Below are 20,906 nucleotides of genomic sequence, written 5' to 3' on the forward strand. Positions count from 1 at the left end.
CATCCCTTCCTCCCACTTCCCCTTTATCTTTCTTTCCTATTGAATGATAGGAGATGAAACGGGGAGGGGAAGATAAAGGGTGGGAAAAAGAAGAACCCATCAAGTAGCAAAGACCAGATACAGGACCTAAGCAGACACTTCTAAATGGAAGATCTGAGTGGGAAGCAAGTGAGAACTCAGCATCACTAGTCACCAGGGAGATAAAAAACGAAACCACGTCGAGAAACCACCTCACATCTATTAGAGTGGCTAATGTGAAAAAGAAGGGGATCTCTTTGAGATCAGAAAGGATATACAGAAAAGAGAATTCTCGTATACCGCGGGACTATAAATGAGTATCGCCAATATCAAAAACGTTGTGAACACTCCTCAAAAAACTAAGCATAGAGCTGCCATCTGATTCACCTGACAGATTTGAAATCATTACATTGAAGAGATTCTCCTTCCATGTTCAGTGTAGTGGCACAGATTCTTAACCTGTGTGTCCATCAGCTGCTGAATGGATGAGGAAAATGTTCACCGTCCATAGGTGCCAGTTACTTTTCTATTGCTCTGACTGAAGTATCAGCAAAGGCAGCTTGTGGAAAGAGTGTTTGTTTGGGTTTGGAATTGCAGAGGGTTGGAGTCCAGGAGACAGCTCGCACTGGAAGCTGAGAGCTCACTTCTTCAACCACACCCAAAAAGCCGGGAGAACAAATTAGCAGTAGGGTAAGACTATAAAGTTCTCAAAGCCCTCCCCAGTAATATGCGACCTCCAGCAAAACTCCACATCCCCTAGATTCTGTCTCCTCAACAGTGCCAACAAGTCAGAGCATTTAAACAGCCGAGCCTCTCCGAGACACTCCACATCGAATCCCCAATGGATTGCATTGAGCTCTGAAGAAGGCAGAACTTCTATCATTTGTGAAAGTGTAGATGCAGCTAGAGAATCCTATGTGAAATAAAATAAGCTAAAGGAAGCCCATACAGCACATCTGTGCTGAGGTTTGGAGGTTAAAACAGATGGACGACTCATACTCCTACGTCTGTAGGAAAAATGATGGTGGCTGTGCAAGGGCGGGAGAAGAGGGAGTAGAAAGGTCTTATCCAGATGGATGAAGCAAAGAAATGCAGGCCAACAGGAACTGGATGTAGATCTCTCCTGAGAGACACAGCCAGAATACAGCAAATACAGAGGCGAATGCCAGCAGCAAACCACTGAACTGAGAACGGGACCCCCATTGAAAGAATCAGAGAAAGGATTGGAAGAGCTTGAAGGGGCTCGAGACCCCATATGAACAACAATGCCAACCAACCAGAGCTTCCAGGGACTAAGTCACTACCCAAAAACTTTACATGGACTGACCCTGGGCTCCAACCTCATAGGTAGCAATGAATATCCTAGTAAGAGCACCAGTGGAAGGGGAAGCCCTTGGTCCTGCCAAGACTGAATCCCTAGTGAACGGGATTGTTGCGGGGAGAGCGGTAATCAGGGGAGGATGGGGAGGGGAACACCCATAGAGAAGGGGAGGGATTAGGGGGATGTTGGCCTGGAAACCAGGAAGGGGAATAAAAATCGAAATGTAAATAAGAAATACTCAAGTTAATAAAGAAAAAACAAAAAAGAAAAGATTAAAAAAAGAAAAAGAAAGGTCTTATCCAAGGAAGAATAAGCCGGCTTTTATTTCGTTTGTTTTTTGACCTGTTACACAGCATGACAAGCCTAGTTATTAACAAGTATCATACATTTCAGAACTGTTATGATTTCAGATGTACTCCCCACAAAACTTTATTATTTCCAAGTTAATTACCATGATTTAATCCTTCCACATTGTATTAAAAAATCTTGACAGGACATGCAAGGTGACGACTCAGTGGTTTAAACTGCTTGATGTGCAAGCTTGGTGACCAGAGTTTGATGCCCTGATCCCACTGTGAAAGGGCAGAATCACATCCTGAAAGTTGTTGTCAGATCACCATGCCTTTGCCAGGGCGTGAGCACACACACAGAAACACACACACACACACACACACACATATACACACACAGAGACAGAGACACAGAGAGACAGAGAGAGACAGAGACACACACACACAATAATTTCAACACCACACTGATCCTCATAAATAGGTAAATACCTAGAATTTGTCATTATAAAAATCAAAAACATATCTATAGACAGAATATCCCTAAACATTTTTAGGCCAGTTGTTAAAAATCTTACTTCCCTGGTGACTGTTAAAATTTATGTCATATTTTATGCTAAGCATCGGAGTGGGAAGACCAATTATGAAATGGGAACTGTTCTCTAAAATTTCTATCTGTGCTAGGGTACGCTTTAATTTCTCAAATTACATAATCGCCAGTGTACAGCGTAGGCTGTCCCCTGAGTAGAGACTAACCCACTGCACATTAGCAAGAGTCAGACTTGGTCAACAATGATGTGGAGGCTTTCCTGCCCTCATGGAATTTTGCTTAAAATTGGGCCTGAGGATTTGTTTATCGTCCTTTTCTATAAAAGTGCTCAAAAGAAAAGAAAACATTTTGCAATTTCAGTGTAGACCTAGTCTGATGTCTTCCAGTTCCAGAATGACCTCTGTCTTGTTCAGCATCAGCCCACATACAGAGAGCTGTCAGTCATGGGGTGTTTTTCTCCTCCTACCTTTAAACTGATTTGTAAACATTTTACAAAGGGAGCTTAACTTCCATTATTACCACCAGGGAGCTGAAGATTTCTCAAGAGATCTTTTCGGCATCTCTGACAAATTGCATCTGCAGTTAGCGTTATGGTGGCAGAAGTCTGCAGTCATGAAAATGGTACTCAGTAATGGAAAAGATGGGTCAGAGTTGAACCGGCTGTTCCCAGAACAGGACCTCAGTCTTCTGTGTTGTTCTCCATTAGCTCATATGACAGACCTGGTCTGTGTCCGTGTGTGTGTGCTTCTTTCTTTCCTGACCCACAGCCTGTTCTGTTTCACAATTGAGAAGGTGTATCAAGCACATTCAAGTAGAGAATAACCTGCCTAGTTGGGCCTCTTGTGGGTCTGCTGAAAAGGACTGGGTCCTTGAAAATTCCCCTTATCTTTCTTCAAAACATGACTGAGTCTTTCTTCTTTCATGTGGGTGAGTCATCTTAACAGCAGTCAAAACAAGCTTGCAGCTGAGTTTTCCTTGGCTCCTTGCTGTTGGTCAGGTCCTGTATGGGGCCTGCAGTCACTTGTAGAAGCATTAAGTTGCCTGCACAGAGGGCTGTCAGCAAGCTGAGCACCAAATGGGAGGACCTGCGAATACCGAGGATATAGGCACACATTGGAGAGAGACAGGAAGTTAGGTGGAGGAGGGGAACTAGGAAGAGCTGAGAGCTACTGTTGGGGAGCATGGAGCACAGTGAGGCGGAGCGTGTACCATCTCTGTGACCCCAAGTGAGGGCTGCTCCTCAGCCTCCTTTACCTTACCTTTCTCATCTTTGAAGTGAGGGTTAGCATTGGTGTGTACCAGTTGGATTGATTGATTTGTTAGAACAAAATCTAAAAACAAGGCCGCCTCCTCATCATTATCAAGACTTAAGGCTTGTACTTCCAATATGGCAGCCACTGGCCACAGAACTGTCCCTGAACTGAGCTGTAGTAATAAAAACCACACGTGGAGTCCCAAGAAACAAAGCAAAATATGTATTTTGTACTATATTTTGTACTATACACATGTTAAAATAACTGTGTGAGCTATATTGGACTAAAACATTACTAGATTAATTTCAGTTTCCTTTTCTAATGTGGAAACAGGAAGTTTTGTAATGACAGTACAGGTTACATTGTATTTCTGTCAGGCAGTGCCAAATTGTATACTTCTCTTATAAGGCCAGGCTGGAGCAAAAAGCGCCCAATGCTAGATTTTATTGGGATAAGGGAAACCGTGAGGCTCTTGGACTTGATCTCATAGGCCTGAGGGGTCCGAGCAAAGCTGAAGGAAGGCTTTCATGGTGCATCCTGTAGTTTATACTCCAAGCATTACGAACTGATCTCATTAGTTAGTCCTGTAAATATCTTAAGGGCCGACAATTATATTATGTGTAGTTGTTAAAAGTACACATTTTAATGGAAACATGTTGCAAAATCCATACCTTTTGTAAACTATTTTGTTCCTGCTTTCTTAATACCATGAGCATCAAACCCCTGTCTCTTAGAATCCATTCCAAATCCAAACACGATAGATGTCTGATGAATCCCTGCATTCTTAATTATTTTTGTGCTCCACATCGTATGTGTTTTAGAAAATATATTCACTTTTAAAGTAGTTAAAACCGCCAACAAGGAAGCGTTGCTTTCACAGGGAAGAGGCTCCTGATGAGCTGCATCCAGATGCCTCCAGGTCTTCTGGTCATGGCTGGCTGCCCTTGTGCCTGTGTCGGGGTGGGATGCTGGGACGGTGAGCTCCGGCTGGGCAGATGGGGTCTGGCTTTGACCTCGCTTGATCTGACTCCTCTCTTTCTCTTGCAGTGAGATACGAGGAGCTATACTGCTTTTCCTTCAACCCCAAGCTGGATAAGGAAGAACGAGAGCAGGGCTGGTTGCTGGTTGACCTGAGTGAAGAATACAAGCGAATGGGCCTCCCGGATAATTATTGGCAGCTCAGCGATGTGAATAGAGACTACAGAGTGAGTGGCGCCATTTCAGTGGAAAACAACCATGACTTCTCATGAAGTTACCATGTCAGTGAGCATGGGATAACCTTTATCTCCTCTACATTCTTGCGGCTCGTTTGTAGTTGAAGTCGAGGTTCCCCACACCTTTCATTGTGCTGGTTCCTACCCGCCTCCAGCACTGGGGATTGAACCCAGGCTCTTCTCTAATGCATGCCACACAAGTAATCTGCCACTGTAGCTATATCCCAGCCCATTCCGGCCTTCTCTTATAACTACACCAAGCAGTCGTCCCTCAAGTCCATCCCTACATATTCCTTCTCTTGAGGGTGAGCATTTGTAAACTCAGGAAGGCTCAGTAGAGACTTTGTGGCCAGCAGTTGATGAGAGAGCTGGCTGGGACCTCATTCTCCCATCATGTCTTTTTATAGCACAGGGGACGATTGGTGTGGAAATCAGAGGGACCCTGATGGCAGTTTGGCACCAGCCTCTTGATGTGCTCACTGTATTCTCAATTGGTACATAAGGTCACTGAGAGGCTCCCTAGAGAGATGTGAAAAAAATGTGCCTATACTCCCAGGAAAGAGTGCCAAGTGAACCTCTTGGTCTCTCCAGTGAGGAGCTCACAAGTCAGTATTAATTCCTAGTGCTCCAGGGAGTTAGCAAGAAAAGGGAGATAGAGACTGGGGCGTGACAGGGAGAGATGACAGTTCCTTTGGTTTAACCCTGTACTGTATTTGTGGGTATGTATGTTGAGGCACAAGCCCCGGGTTCTGGGCATGTCATGTAAATGGCATACCACTGAGATATACCCCAAGCCCACTCTTCTGTCTTATTTTCTTTCCTTCATCCATGTTACATACTTTGATAGACTCTTTTCTTACTAAGTAGTGCCCTGTTTAGTGGCCATTCATAGTGACTTTGAATCACTCTTCACATTCTCGTTCCTTCATTTTATAAGATTGTCTTGGTGTATATTTATAGACACCATTTTGCTTTAGTAACTGTTACTGTTCATGTAGCTATTATGAATATTTCCCAGCATGTTTTCTGACCTTCAGACCTTCTGATTTATGATTTCTTTTCTTCCTTCCTTCCTTCCTTCCTTCCTTCCTTTTTTTTTTTTTTTTTTTTTTGAGGTAGTCTCAAGTAGTTCTGAGTGAACTCATATTCACCATTTAAGGATGGCCTTCACCTCCTGGTCCTGCCTCTGCATTTAAAGTGCTGGGGCATAAAGTATGCTTCCATGACTGACTTACGGGGTCTGGACATCGGACCTAGAACTTCTTACATGCTAGGGAAACACTCTACCATTTGGGGTACATCCAGCTCGTGTTTTGTGCTTTTATGTATTGCTAATTGTTGTCTAAATTTGACACTGTGTAGGATCTACAATTAACTTTTTTACTATGATTATTGTAGTTTGATAATAAATTCTAAAATGTTATTCTAAAATAGGGTGGGTTTTCACTATTGTCCAGAATATCTCAGAGATACTGATTATTTGAGATACAGTTGGTTACTTAGGACAGTAAATAAATCTTTTTTGTAATTCTGCTTGAACTTAATAATGATACCTTACATAATCTTTGTGACTGTCAGGTCAGTATCACTAGACCAGATTGTCCTCTTGCTAAAGTCAACTTTTACACCCAGTGTTTTAGCCATAAGATGAAAGAATGAAGGGAAATCCAACTTCTGTAAAGGAAGTCGATGTCTTTATTCTTCAAGTATATGACTGTCCTTGAGCAAAGAAGAAAAGAAAATGAAGCACAACCAGTGAATAATATTTTCTTGATGCTTCTTCTTTTTTGATGACTCCGCCTTACAGTTACCATCACAAATATGAGTCATATGTCGTAACTGGAGTCCTGCGTTACACAGACCCAAAGCTGTGTGTCACTTGTCATTTCTTTTCCAGAATGACAGCCAGCACAGCAAGCCTGGCCCTTTATAGACTGTTGTGACAGAAGAGGTGAAAACCTTGGGGATTTTCTGACTTGAGAAACATCACAGGAATACCTTACTCTACTGGCAGCTTAGGGACAGAACAGAAACTGTCTTACAAAGCACGTTCTGACTCCTCATCCACTGACCACATTTCATCTCAATCCACTTCCTGTGAATATGAATTTAAGACTGAGAAAAATAGGTATTTTCCCCTCTTGCTTTATGAGTTATTTTATATTTTGCCTAAGTCCTTCAAGTGGATGGCATGAGAAGAACTTGGGAGTCATCCAGAAGACGTCAGCTGAGTGTACGTGGCCTGAAGCAGGTTAAGCGTGGTCATCTCTGTTGTCAGTGGTGTACCTGTGATACTTGGGAATGGCAGCCTAAGTCTGTAAGCTCAGACTTCATTTTACATACAATCCCGAATTTACCTCCGCTTAGGTGAAGTAACTGGTGTCTCTTACAAGGATAAAATTTTAGGGACTTACCTCTGTGGTAGAGTACACAGAGGCCCAGGTTCAGTCCCTGGACACTGGGAACACATTGCTCAGTCTTCCTTGAAATGTAAGTTAAAATATGATCTAAACTTCATATTTAATTAGACTTGATTTTAATTTAATCATATTTTTAAATTTAACTAAATTAGAACTAAACCAGTTCCCTACAGCTAAATCTTAACATGTTATTTTATTTTATTTTATTTTTTGATATTTTATTATTTTATGATATTTTATTACTTACTTTGTGGTGTCATAAATTCTTTGAAGTAAGTTCTAGGATCCAAATGTCTTAAAAGGGGTTACTGTGTTGATGTTTCTTAGTTGCCAACAAGTTACCCCAGGTCTGACTCAGACTCCTTGGATAGCATCTTGGATGGGTACCATCTGTGTAGATAAATACATTTACTGAAAGGTTACACCCAAGTCAGCAAAGAGCAGTTCTGAGAATGTGGCCATCTTTGCCCCAGGTCTAACAGTAAGAAAGTAAGGACTTGGGAACTGTTTACGGAATCAGTGTCAGAATTACAGAAAAAGATTGCTTAGAGCAGGACACCACCAAGACAACATGAGCCTTAAAGGCAGGCTAATTTATTTAGTGAGGACAAAAAAATAATATTTTTTAAATTCATAAACAATAGCCCAAATTGCATTCACTAACAAAACCAAATCAGAAGTCAAAAGCAACAGAAAAGCATTTTTTGTTCTTGTGAACATTTCCCTTTCTCTCAAAATTGTCCCTTTTGATTTTTAAAAGCAGACATCTCGGGCTGTTTCTGAGGAACTGTAAAATGTGACTGTGTAAGCTCTGCTGTGGGCGCAGTCTTCATTACAGAGTTTGACTGCAGCTCTGTGAACTAGCTATAAAGTGACAGCAGGGAGGTTTGGCGTCTTCTCGGTTTTTAATGTGCAGGTCAGTAGAGTTCAGTATGCCACATTGCTGTGCAATTGAACTCCAGAACTCACCTTGCAAAGCTGAAACTTTGCGCCCACTAAAGAGCAGTTCTCTCTCCTGTGTGCTCGGCCTGGTGCTTAGCATTCTACTTCCTGTTTCTATGGATTCGACTCTTAGATAAATGGAATCATGCAATGTTTTCCCTTTATGTGGCTTATACTGCAGAATTTAGTTTGATTTTCAGGGTGGCTAATATTCCTATGTGAATAGAAAACATTCTGTTCCTTTGTAGGCTGATGGAATTCGGGGACTGTGTTGCTCAGCTATCAGAAACAGTGCCCCTCTGGTGAGGAGCTGTGAAACCTCTTTGCAAGTCGGCTTCCTCTCCTGGTGATTTACCCAGAGAGAGTTTTCTGGAGCATGTAGTAATTGTATTTTAAAAGTTGTGATGGACTTCTGGACTGTTTCCACTGTGCTTGTGTAGCTTCAGAGTCTCACCAGCATACACAGGGTTCTGGTTTCTCTGCATCTTTGTTTTCCGCTTTGCTTTAGTGGTGCCCAGCCTAACACTTGTGAGGCAGTTTCTCAGCTTAGTTGATTTCCTTTCACTGGCAGCTTAGTGGTGCTGAGCTGCTTCTTATGCGAATGCTGACTTACTCTGCATGTCTTTGGAGACTTCCAAGTCTTGCAGGTTTTCAGTTAAGCCATTTGCTTTTGTTGACCTGAAGTTCCTTATGTACTTTGGATAGCAAACTTATATGGCACACATGATTTAGCTACCTTCACATTCTTTTGGTTGCTCCTTGGGTATATAAACGTGATTGTTCAATGTAGTCTCTTCTTTTTTCCCAGTGTTTATACTTTTGACACTGTACATAAGAAATCAAAGCCAGATTTAATAGGAAACTTTTCTTCTTGTACTTCTGTGGGAGTTTTGCATCTGACGTTTTACACCTCTCATCCCTATGGAGGTAATTTTTGTATAAGGTCTAAGGGCTCACCTTTTCCCGCTGGGTGTGAATTTTCTGTTTTCCCCACAGCTGGTTAGGAAACGGTGCTTTCCCAGGAAGAGCTTTGGTGCCTTCACCAGGATTGCTCAGCTGCACCTATGACACTCTCTGTGGACCCTCCATTGCATTGTTCTGTCTGTCCTAATGCCAGTGTCACACTCTGGTTACATGTGGCTGTGTAACCTGCCTGGAAATTACGCAGTATGAGTCCCTAACTGTTCTTTAGGAAGAAATGATTTGAATATATGGAGTCTCCTGAGAATTCATATTAGTTTTCAGGTAAATTTTTCTTTCTTTCTTTCTTTTTTTTTTTTTTTTTGCTCCTTTTCTTTTTTTTTTTCTTTCTTTCTTTTTTTTTTTTTATTAATTTGAATGTTCCTTATTTACATTTCGAGTGTTATTCCCTTTCCCTGTTTCCAGGCAAACATCCCCTAATCCCTCCCCCTCCCCTTCTTTATGGGTGTTCCCCTCCCCATCCTCCCCCCATTGCCGCCCTCCCCCCAACAATCTAGTTCACTGGGGGTTCAGTCTTAGCAGGACCAAGGGCTTCCCTTCCACTGCTGATCTTACTAGAATATTCATTGCTACCTATGAGGTCAGAGTCCAGGGTCAGTCCATGTATAGTCCTTAGGTAGTGGCTTAGTCCCTGGAAGCTCTGGTTGCTTGGCATTGTTGTTCATAAGGGGTCTCGAGCTCCTTCAAGCTCTTAGAGTTCTTTCTCTGATTCCTTCAACGGGGGTCCCGTTCTCAGTTCAGTGGTTTGCTGCTGGCATTCGCTTCTGTATTTACTGTATTCTGGCTGTGTCTCTCAGGAGAGATCTACATCCGGCTCCTGTCGGCCTGCACTTCTTTGCTTCATCCATCTTGTCTAATTGGATGGCTGTATGTATGGGCCACCTGTGGGGCAGGCTCTGAATGGGTGTTCCTTCTGTGTCTGTTTTAATCTTTGCCTCTCTATTCCCTGCCAAGAGTATTCTTGTTCCCCATTTAAAGAAGGAGTGAAGCATTCACATTTTGATCATCCGTCTTGAGTTTCATTTGTTCTAGGCATCTAGGGTAATTCAAGCATTTGGGCTAATAGCCACTTATCAATGAGTGCATACCATGTGTGTTTTTCTGTGATTGGGTTAGCTCACTCAGGATGATATTTTCCAGTTCCAACCATTTGCCTACGAATTTCATAAAGTCGTTGTTTTTGATAGCTGAGTAATATTCCATTGTGTGGATGTACCACATTTTCTGTATCCATTCCTCTGTTGAAGGGCATCTGGGTTCTTTCCAGCTTCTGGCTATTATAAATAAGGCTGCGATGAACATAGTGGATCACGTGTCTTTTTTATATGTTGGGGCATCTTTTGGGTATATGCCCTAGAGAGGTATAGCTGGATCCTCAGGCAGTTCAATGTCCAATTTTCTGAGGAACCTCCAGACTGATTTCCAGAATGGTTGTACCAGTCTGCAACCCCACCAACAATGGAGGAGTGTTCCTCTTTCTTCACATCCTCGCCAGCATCTGCTGTCACCTGAGTTTTTGATCTTAGCCATTCTCACTGGTGTGAGGTGAAATCTCAGGGTTGTTTTGATTTGCATTTCCCTTATGACTAAAGATGTTGAACATTTCTTTAGGTGTTTCTCAGCCATTCGGCATTCCTCAGCTGTGAATTGTTTGTTTAGCTCTGAACCCCATTTTTTAATAGGGTTATTTGTCTCCCTGCGGTCTAACTTCTTGAGTTCTTTGTATATTTTGGATATAAGGCCTCTATCTGTTGTAGGATTGGTAAAGATCTTTTCCCAATCTGTTGGTTGCCGTTTTGTCCTAACCACAGTGTCCTTTGCCTTATAGAAGCTTTGCAGTTTTATGAGATCCCATTTGTCGATTCTTGATCTTAGAGCATAAGCCATTGGTGTTTTGTTCAGGAAATTTTTTCCAGTGCCCATGTGTTCCAGATGCTTCCCTAGTTTTTCTTCTATTAGTTTGAGTATATGTGGTTTGATGTGGAGGTCCTTTATCCACTTGGACTTAAGCTTTGTACAGGGTGATAAGAATAGATCGATCTGCATTCTTCTACATGCTGACCTCCAGTTGAACCAGCACCATTTGCTGAAAATGCTGTCTTTTTTCCATTTGACGGTTTTGGCTCCTTTGTCAAAAATCAAGTGCCCATAGGTGTGTGGGTTCATTTCTGGGTCTTCAATTCTGTTCCATTGGTCTATCTGTCTGTCTCTGTACCAATACCATGCAGCTTTTATCACTATTGCTCTGTAATACTGCTTGAGTTCAGGGATAGTGATTCCCCCTGAAGTCCTTTTATTGTTGAGGATAGTTTTAGCTATCCTGAGTTTTTTGTTATTCCAGATGAATTTGCAAATTGTTCTGTCTAACTCTTTGAAGAATTGGATTGGTATTTTGATGGGGATTGCATTGAATCTGTAGATTGCTTTTGGTAGAATGGCCATTTTTACTATATTAATCCTGCCAATCCATGAGCATGGGAGATCTTTCCATCTTCTGAGGTCTCCTTCAATTTCTTTCTTCAGAGTCTTGAAGTTCTTATTGTACAGATCTTTTACTTGCTTGGTTAAAGTCACACCGAGGTACTTTATATTATTTGGATCTATAATGAAGGGTGTCGTTTCCCTAATTTCTTTCTCGGCTTGTTTCTCTTTTGTGTAGAGGAAGGCTACTGATTTATTTGAGTTAATTTTATACCCAGCCACTTTGCTGAAGTTGTTTATCAGCTTTAGTAGTTCTCTGGTGGAACTTTTGGGATCACTTAAATATACTATCATATCATCTGCAAATAGTGATATTTTGACTTCTTCTTTTCCGATGTGTATCCCCTTGACCTCCTTTTGTTGTCTGATTGCTCTGGCTAGAACTTCAAGAACTATATTGAATAAGTAGGGAGAGAGTGGGCAGCCTTGTCTAGTCCCTGATTTTAGTGGGATTGCTTCAAGTTTCTCTCCATTTAGTTTAATGTTAGCAATTGGTTTGCTGTATATGGCTTTTACTATGTTTAGGTATGGGCCTTGAATTCCTATTCTTTCCAGGACTTTTATCATGAAGGGGTGTTGAATTTTGTCAAATGCTTTCTCAGCATCTAATGAAATGATCATGTGGTTTTGTTCTTTCAGTTTGTTTATATAATGGATCACGTTGATGGTTTTCCGTATATTAAACCATCCCTGCATGCCTGGGATGAAGCCTACTTGATCATGGTGGATGATTGTTTTGATGTGCTCTTGGATTCGGTTTGCCAGAATTTTACTGAGTATTTTTGCGTCGATATTCATAAGGGAAATTGGTCTGAAGTTCTCTTTCTTTGTTGGGTCTTTGTGTGGTTTAGGTATAAGAGTAATTGTGGCTTCGTAGAAGGTATTCGGTAGGGCTCCATCTGTTTCAATTTTGTGGAATAGTTTGGATAATATTGGTATGAGGTCTTCTATGAAGGTCTGATAGAATTCTGCACTAAACCCGTCTGGACCTGGGCTCTTTTTGGTTGGGAGACCTTTAATGACTGCTTCTATTTCCTTAGGAGTTATGGGGTTGTTTAACTGGTTTATCTGTTCCTGATTTAACTTCGATACCTGGTATCTGTCTAGGAAATTGTCCATTTCCTGCAGATTTTCAAGTTTTGTTGAATATAGGCTTTTATAGTAAGATCTGATGATTTTTTGAATTTCCTCTGAATCTGTAGTTATGTCTCCCTTTTCATTTATGATTTTGTTAATTTGGACACACTCTCTGTGTCCTCTGGTTAGTCTGGCTAAGGGTTTATCTATGTTGTTGATTTTCTCAAAGAACCAACTTTTGGTTCTATTGATTCTTTCTATGGTCCTTTTTGTTTCTACTTGGCAGATAAATTTTTCTATTTCTGAATAAGTGGCCATTGAGACTTTGATAGGCATAGGGTCTGTAGGTTGCTTTGGGCAGGGCACCTACTACTGTTGGGTCTTCTCCTATAGCAATTCAAGCCTCATTCCGTTTGCGTCTTCTGGTGAGCACTTATAGTGCCCAGGGTAGGACTTAGTTTTCACTCAGGAGCATTGCCTGCTTCGAAAGGAGGCTAAACTTCATTCTTTCCCTTCTGTCCGTATAAAGCTGTTGGTCAGAACTCACATTAAATGGCACTGTAGGTGTGAGGGTACGGTCATCATTGCCATTATTATCAACAACGTTAGTGGGGTCAGCAGCTGCTTCAGCTTCTTAGAAATTCTAGCAGAAGATGTCCAGAGTACCGTACAGTTACTCTTTGCTGATAGGCAGTGCTCAGCGCTCTGAAGAAGCGGGATTCCTTTAAGGGAGGTGTATTCAAGACAGGAGGTTGTGCCAGCCGGTTTGCAAGTGTGGACGCTGTTGACTGGGCACAGGCAGGGGAGCTTTTGCCTTTGCATTAGCCGAGCCATGGAGGTCGCATTGTCCTCTGGAGAATGGCAACGCTGGCGACTGTCCTTCACAGTAGTAAATGGAGAGGGCTGTGTGCACAGATGTCAGTACAGCCTGGGCTGGGCTGCGAGTGTGAAAGTGCAGTGCACTAGATATTTTCCTTTCCTGGTCTTACTTCAGCCATGGTATGCATAGTGGTGTGGCCCTGAGCCTCACTGCACATTTTCTGGCTTTCGGAGACCCTCAGAGGTTCTGTCTGGAGCTGCAGAATACTTTGCTTTCCTTTGGATTTTCAGAAGCTTACGTGCAGTATTTGGATAGGCTTCCCTTGTACGGATTGTCTCACTTAGCACTACAGCTTTTCAGTTGCTTTGTGCTGCTGTTACAAGGAAGAGTATACGTGATTCTCAGTTTACTGAAAACCTCCTTACTTCCTTTGAAAACCAGTTATTTTTAGCACATGGCAGTCTGGTACAGTGGCTACGTGTCTTGGATCCATGGGCCACCAGGAGTGGTGTGGGTGTGGGTGTTAATATTCTAGTAGCTTGCTTGCTCAATCGAGACAGAGTCAGACACCAGGCTGCAGTCACGGGGAAGTGAAGTATTCTGGGGCTTCATCCTAGCTGTCTGGGTCCCAGTGAGTTGGACTCTGCTCTTGGTGAGCAGCATTTTCTTTCAGGGTACCCAAGCCCACAGGAGACTGAGGTTATGCTCTGGACCTGTGGTCATTCCTTTTATGGCCCTTTTATGACGGCTCCATGATTTTTAGACGTCTGGTTAAGGGAGCTGGTGGAAGCTGGCCGGGAGGGAGGCATCCTGACAGAGCCGTTTGCAGCACGGAGGCTTGTGGGTTTTCACTCCCTCAGTGTGGCAAGGGTGGGTGGAGATGGCCAAAGATAAAATATTACCCGTTGTCACACCCATGTGGATTCTGTTGCCATGACTCCAAAGATGCTTGACTTCCAGTTAATAAATAGTTGTTTAATGAAACCCAGGGAACTGCTATCTGATAGATTGACTGATGGGAAAGCTGACAGCCAGCCACTGTTGCCAGTGCCAAGTGCTGGCATTTCTTTTGGCTCTGGTATTTTCTAAAGTGCTCTGTCATGGGTGTTGTCTATTTTTTTTCCTTCTTATCCACTTTGTAAAATGCCATTACTAAGCTATCAGCTTTGGAGATAAGAGAAACAAAGCATCCTGTGTAGTTTGGCTTCCTCAAGGTTGTGAAGCCACAAACTCCATACCATGTACTAAGCAGTCGACCTGTGAGTCTCACTCCTAAGATCCTCTTAAGGAACCAGGCCCTGCAGCAGTAGTTCCTGTCAGAAGGGGCAGAGGTTTTCTTACCACTCAGAAAATCAACACACTTGAATCACAGTTAAAGCTGTACATTATGTGGTAATTGGAGGGACAGTGCGAAATCCTATCTAGAAATCTTCCTGGGAGAGGACCTGGGAGGATACTTCTCAGGAAAGTGGGACTGAGAAGGCTCGAGAAAAATGGAAGAAACTTGACCAGGGGCAGGGGTGTTCAGAGAAGCCCAAAGAAGTATGCAGTGTGCCAGGGACACAGAGGTAGCCTGAGGATGTACTCCTGTGATTACTTCAGGAGATTCCTCACACAGGCTCCCAATCAGGTACAGGCACTTACTGTGTCTGTGGCCATTAGGCTGTGGAATTACAGTATGATTCTTTTTGGTGAAAGGAAGACTTAGTTACCGTCCTCCCGCACATAAAGAAAAGGGACAGCACACAGCCACAGGACGTTGGTGGTCATTTTGTTTTTCCTTCAGAATTACATCACAGAATCAACAGTGCTTCATTTCCCTGAGTGGCTTCAGGTTTCCTCGAAACAGCCTCCGTTGTAACTTGATTAGGAAAGCTAAGATCTGCAACCTTTAAGTATGTTGAAATGGGATTTCTGTGGAAAATTGCATGTAATGTAATGTGACACCTTAACATCCCTTTGTTATTTTCTGATGACAGGTTTGTGACTCTTACCCCACGGAACTGTATGTCCCCAGATCGGCCACAGCACACATCATCGTGGGCAGCTCCAAGTTCCGGAGCAGACGGCGATTTCCTGCCCTTTCCTACTACTGCAAAGAAAGCCATGTATGTCTCAGAGCAGGCCTTTGTTTCACACTTTGCTTTCATGCCGTATCCTAAATGGGGATTTTTCAAGTGCACCTCCACCCCTGTATCTGTCTGTCTAACTTTGTCTCTTGGTTTTTTTCTGTGTGTATTTGTTTAAATTCTTAGTGGTACATGACTATCCTGTGAATGGTGTGAGACAATCTAGTTCCTTCCTTCCACGTATATTTGGCAGTAAACTAATGGTAGACTCAGACAGTATCTAAGTATGACCAGCTATGTGAATAAAGTGTCCCCTGTGGATGTGCCTGGCCTTGATCCTGAGATCCTAAAGGAAGCTATCACTTCCCCTCTCTGGCAGTGGATGAGGCGGGATAGCACGCTCCCACATTTTAAAGGAAAATTCCGAGTAGCATGGGCGACATTTCTTCTCACATCCTATTTACCAGAATGATATGGAGCAGGCATGAGCATGAGGTCCTGTGGGTGACCATGACCCTAGCCAAAACTTAAAGTGTTATTTCCAAGGAAGATAGGAAGACAAATTTGGAGGAGTAACAGTGGTCTTTGCCATCTACTATAAAAATTATTTGGCTCAAGCCAGGCAAAAATGCTTGATTTTCATGGTTCATATAGCTTTATGTTCAAAACCAAGTGATGCTCTGTGTATGTACATGCGTGTGATTGTGTGTACATGTGTGTGGTTGTATGTACATGTGTGTGACTGTACGTGAGTGAGTGTAAATATACCTACAATCAAGGTGGAGCAGTGACTGTCAGATGATTTAGGAGGCTTTTAAAAATACTTTGAGAAGGCAGCTTCCCCACCACAGGCAGCACAGAGCTTCTGTGTTGTCTCCTTCAGAAGGAAATACTCATTTGGGGGTGAGTTCTGCTCTCTGGAAGGATGTGTTTTATCCACCGTTCTTTCTCTATTCTTTGCCCTGAGATGGGGTCTGGAGAAAGTTGACTTTTGCCTGTATTATTTAACTCCAAATATGTTTTAGGCCTCAGGAATGGAAGAGTGTTTAGAAGCAAAGGATGCTGTGACTCTTCTTTTTTTAAAACTGGAGTTCGTAAGGTTATGAGATTTCATGTTGCTATACTTTAAAGTGGGATGCCAGTGACAGTCACACTTTGTAGCTTATTGATGAAGTGAGACAGGATTGGAGTTTCGGTGAGGGGTAGAGGATTATCCCTCCTTTCAGCAGTAGACTAGGGGAACATAGGTAGCTCTATGCTACTTTGTTATCAGAGAACAACGAGCCCTTCTTGGTTGGTGTGAGTGTCATAAGGGCAAAGGAGTAGCAGTTCAGACAGGAGCCAATCGTCAGGAGGTAGGCCTCAGAGACAGGCCTTGCTCTGATGACCTTCATGATACGTTTAGGATCTGATGGTGACCTCCTCCCGCAGCTAAGCATGTTATGGAGTCGGCGGTCCTCTGCACTAAGGTGTTAGCTGTTCTTGCAAAGGTATCACATAGGCATGTTCCTAAGCATCACTTCATCATGTTGTCACTCTGGAGACACCAGCTCTGTGACATTCGAGCTCCCATGTTCACAGCTCTGTGCAGCTCTGTGCAGGTAGAAGAATAGTCATTTCTACTTTCTGTAACGATATTTGGATAGCAGTATCATGCTCAGATGTCTCAGTGCTTCTGGGCAAGGGCTTGTCCTTGAGGAAGTTCCACTGCTGAATGTGGATTTCTGTGGGTAGTGGAAGCAGGGTGACGTGGCCTGTTGGCTTTCCATGCTCTCATTGCTCATATGACCCATCCATGTTGAGGTTGTACTGGGAACAGTGAAAAAGGGGGTGCTCTGGGAGGCAGGCCTTGCAGTATCATGACAGGGGAGGTCACCCTGATCCAGCGGGAGGTTTACTGTTGTGTCGTTGCCGTAGGCTGGTGGGGAACTGAGGTCGCATAGTTAAGTGGCCAGAGCATGTATGTGAGGAAGACTCTTGCATCAAGCTTACACAAAACCCAGGGGCCTGTTGGATTTACCAGGTATCAGGGCACCCCATAATATCACTTCTAAGTCAGTTTCTGGACAAGGGCCTTGCGGAGCAGTTCCACCCCTTCCCTGAACGCCCTCTGGTATCAAACCGCTCGATAGGTCATGGCCTTTCGCTTATGAAGAGCATTCTGGCTATGGTTTTCACTGAGAGTTACGTCATCCTTTGTTCTCTGTTATTATATTAGTGTTTGTAAAAGTGATTTTACTTTGTGTACAGCATGATCGCCTAGTTTCACAGCATAAATTTCCAGCGGGCGGTGGGGGGTGACTCATAAATGATTTTTATTCTTAAGACACATTTTCCTAAACAACCCAGGCTTCCTTGCTTTCTGTTGATGCGGCCTCCTCAGATGCCTCTTTGCTTTACGTTCCCCTGTTACTGCCCTGCTGAACTGTGACCCTGGCTGGAGGCCCCAGTTTCATTGAACCACCACACCATTGCTTGTCTGCTATTGAGCTGTTCTGGATCCCTCTTAGTTGTCAGACTCCCATCTCACAATTCTTGGTCTTTGGCGTAAAAGAGGAGCTGAGTGTGGTAGAGCATGCCTCAGGAGACAGAGGCAGTCAAAGCTCTGACTTCCAGGCTCATCAGGTTTAAAGTAAGTTAGAGGCCAGCCAAGGGTACACAGTGAGCCTCTGTCTCAAAATCTCAGTCTCAAAATTTAAAAACAACAACAACAACAACAACAAAAAGACTTTGAGAAAAATCCAATCAACTAAACAAAACCATCCCACCTCCTCCAAGACAGCATTGAAGTGTGTGTGTGTGTGTGTGTGTGTGTGTGTGTGTGTGTGTGTGTGTGTGTTCCCCCCAGCCCCCAGAGCAAACATGCTAAGGCCAAGTTTCTGGATTGGTGCCCTAGTTTACTTATTGCTATTATAAAAGAACAGCATACACTGAGCAAAATCAGCCCTGGGGAAGGAAGAGTATTTAGTTGGCTTCCATCACTGGGAGAGAAACTAAGGCAGGAACCTGGAGTTAAGACCTGAGACACAGGCCCTAGAGGAAAGCTGTTCAGTAGCTTGCTGCCCATCACTGTTTACACAGTCCAGGGACATAGTGGTCTGAGTTCTCCTACATTAATTGTTAATCAGAAGATGCCCGTGGGCATGCCCACAGGTCAGTCTCTTGGAGGCAGTTCCTCAGTTGAGATCCCCACCCCCACCCCATGTCTAGGTCTCTGTCAAGTTGACAGAAGCCAGCCAGCATGCTTGAGAATGCAAGAAAGCTGAGTTTGACATTAGAAGGTGATTCCCTTTTGTGGTAAAAGAGGTCTGTCTACATGCAAGACTCCAAGCAAGCGATGCATGACGGGCTATTAGGGTTCTGCCTTCCCAGCTCCCATGTGCCTCCCAGAGTGCATCCATGGCCTCTTTATCCTTCCACTCAGCAGGTCACTCACACAGGAAACTCAGCTAGGTTTACAAGTTGTATGACATGTAAATTAGATTTCAGCAATGCCATTTAAAAGAAAACACAGGGATAAAAATCAGAACACAGGAAAGAGAAAATAGGCTGATGACTCAAGCCAACTTATATGCAAATCCATGACATTGACACTTAGAGAACCAGTGTGGATTTTTTTAGTCATTGTGCATCTTAGCAACAGAATTATATGTATTTTAACCGTTAGAAGCTAAACACAAAAACATTTTGCCAGAATGGAAGTTTAACGTTGAGCATCTGTCTCCTCTCCCTTATACATGGCGGATGACGTATCATCCAACAGTGTGGTATCAAGCTCTCTGTGCTGTCTGTGGGGACGGGTCCTAGAGTTCCCTAGACACAAGTGTGTTTCTGCATGGGCTTGTCCCTCTCCTAAAATGATAATGTTTGCACATACTCTGCTCACACTCTCCTGCATACTGTATATCAGCTCCTGATTGCTTCAGATGGCCAGTCAAGGCAAATACTTGCTACAATGGGTTATTTAGGGAAAGACGGCAAGAAGTCGATGCAGAGTCCTTTTATTTGAATACTTTTGATCCACAGTTGTCTAAAGCCATAGCTGATAAAACCCACTGGTGTATGAAATGGAAACAGAAGCGGAAAGATGGTTGTATGGTGTTGGGAATGTAGGTCTGAGAAATGGTGGGGCATGCTGAGATGGGGTCTGAAGAAACCTTTGTTTCTAAACATCCCTATTGAGTGGGCCTAGCAGTAATGTGGGCTTTTATTACTATAAAAGTGTGACCTTTAGATTTTGTGTGTTCATGATTCTTTTAAATAGACATACATGTATGTATGTATGTATGTATGTATGTATATATGTATGTATGTCAAAAAACACTAGTCTTGCCACTAATACTGTCTTGTAAATTTCAGGGAAGTAATTATTCTGCTCTCAGCACTGAAGAAGAGCACTATTACTGAAAGGGAAAGTAGATTGTTTAAATAGTTTTAAATTCATGAAATGGATCACATTCCTAATACCTTACCCAGAAAGCTTACCCAGGTAGCAGGCCCTTCAAGTTGGATTAAAAATAATCATGTCTTTGATCAAAATGTGAATGCTTCACTCCTTCTTTAAAAGGGGAACAAGAATACCCTTGGCAGGGAATAGAGAGGCAAAGTTTAGAACAGAGGCAGAAGGAACACCCATTCAGAGCCTGCCCCACATGTGGCCCACACATATACAGCCACCCAATTAGACAAGATGGATGAAGCAAAGAAGTGCAGGCCGACAGGAGCCGGATGTAGATCTCTCCTGAGAGACACACCCAGAATACAGCAAATACAGAGGTGAATGCCAGCAGCAAACCACTGAATTGAGAACAGGACCCCCGTTGAAGGAATCAGAGAAAGAACTGGAAAGCTTGAAGGGGCTTGAGACCCCATGTGAACAACAATGCCAAGCAACCAGAGCTTCCAGGGACTAAGCCACTACCTAAAGACTATACATGGACTGACCTTGGACTCTGACCTCATAGATAGCATTGAATATCCTAGTAAGAGCACCAGTGGAAGGGGAAGCCCTGGGTCCTGCTAAGACTGAACCCCCAGTGAACGTGATTGTTGGGGGGAGAACGGCAATGGGGGGATGATGGGGAGGGGAACACCCATAGAGAAGGGGAGTGGGAGGGGCTAGGGAGGATGTTGGCCCGTAAACCGGGAAAGGGAATAACAATTGAAATGTAAATAAGAAATACTCAAGTTAATAAAAAAAATAATCATGTCTTGATTTCCATAAAATCCAGTCCCACTTTCCAAGGATGTATGGCCAGTAGGCTAACCAAAGTTGCCTCTTTCTGGGATGCTTCCAAAATGTCTGACAGTGCTGTGCTGCTGTGGCCTCTCCCTGCAGGCCTCCATCTGCAGGAGCAGCCAGCCCCTTTCCGGCTTCAGTGCTCGGTGCCTGGAGGATGAGCAGATGCTCCAAGCCATCAGGAAAGCCAATCCCAGAAGTGACTTCATTTACGTCGTGGACACGAGGCCTAAA

The 20,906-nt window shown here is 43.3% G+C and overlaps 1 protein-coding gene across 5 annotated transcripts in view; it reads left to right on the forward strand.

The window, feature by feature from the left end:
* The window catches only part of Mtmr7 (myotubularin related protein 7), a 90,928-nt gene that overhangs the window by 34,247 nt on the left and 35,775 nt on the right, over nt 1-20,906 (forward strand). For 3 of the 5 annotated variants that reach the window (NM_001107312.3, XM_063275429.1, XM_063275430.1), the window contains exons 4-6: nt 4,477-4,634; nt 15,344-15,472; nt 20,772-20,906. In NM_001107312.3, coding sequence (NP_001100782.2) covers nt 4,477-4,634; nt 15,344-15,472; nt 20,772-20,906 — 422 coding nt within the window. Of the gene's footprint in view, nt 1-4,476; nt 4,635-6,401; nt 6,877-6,918; nt 7,134-15,343; nt 15,473-20,771 lie in introns of those variants that run through there. The other 2 variants (XM_039094531.2, XM_039094532.2) reach the window with 2 other exon arrangements.

This window comes from Rattus norvegicus, chromosome 16 (genome assembly GCF_036323735.1).
Source record: "Rattus norvegicus strain BN/NHsdMcwi chromosome 16, GRCr8, whole genome shotgun sequence".
Classification (NCBI taxonomy): Eukaryota; Metazoa; Chordata; class Mammalia; order Rodentia; family Muridae; genus Rattus; species Rattus norvegicus.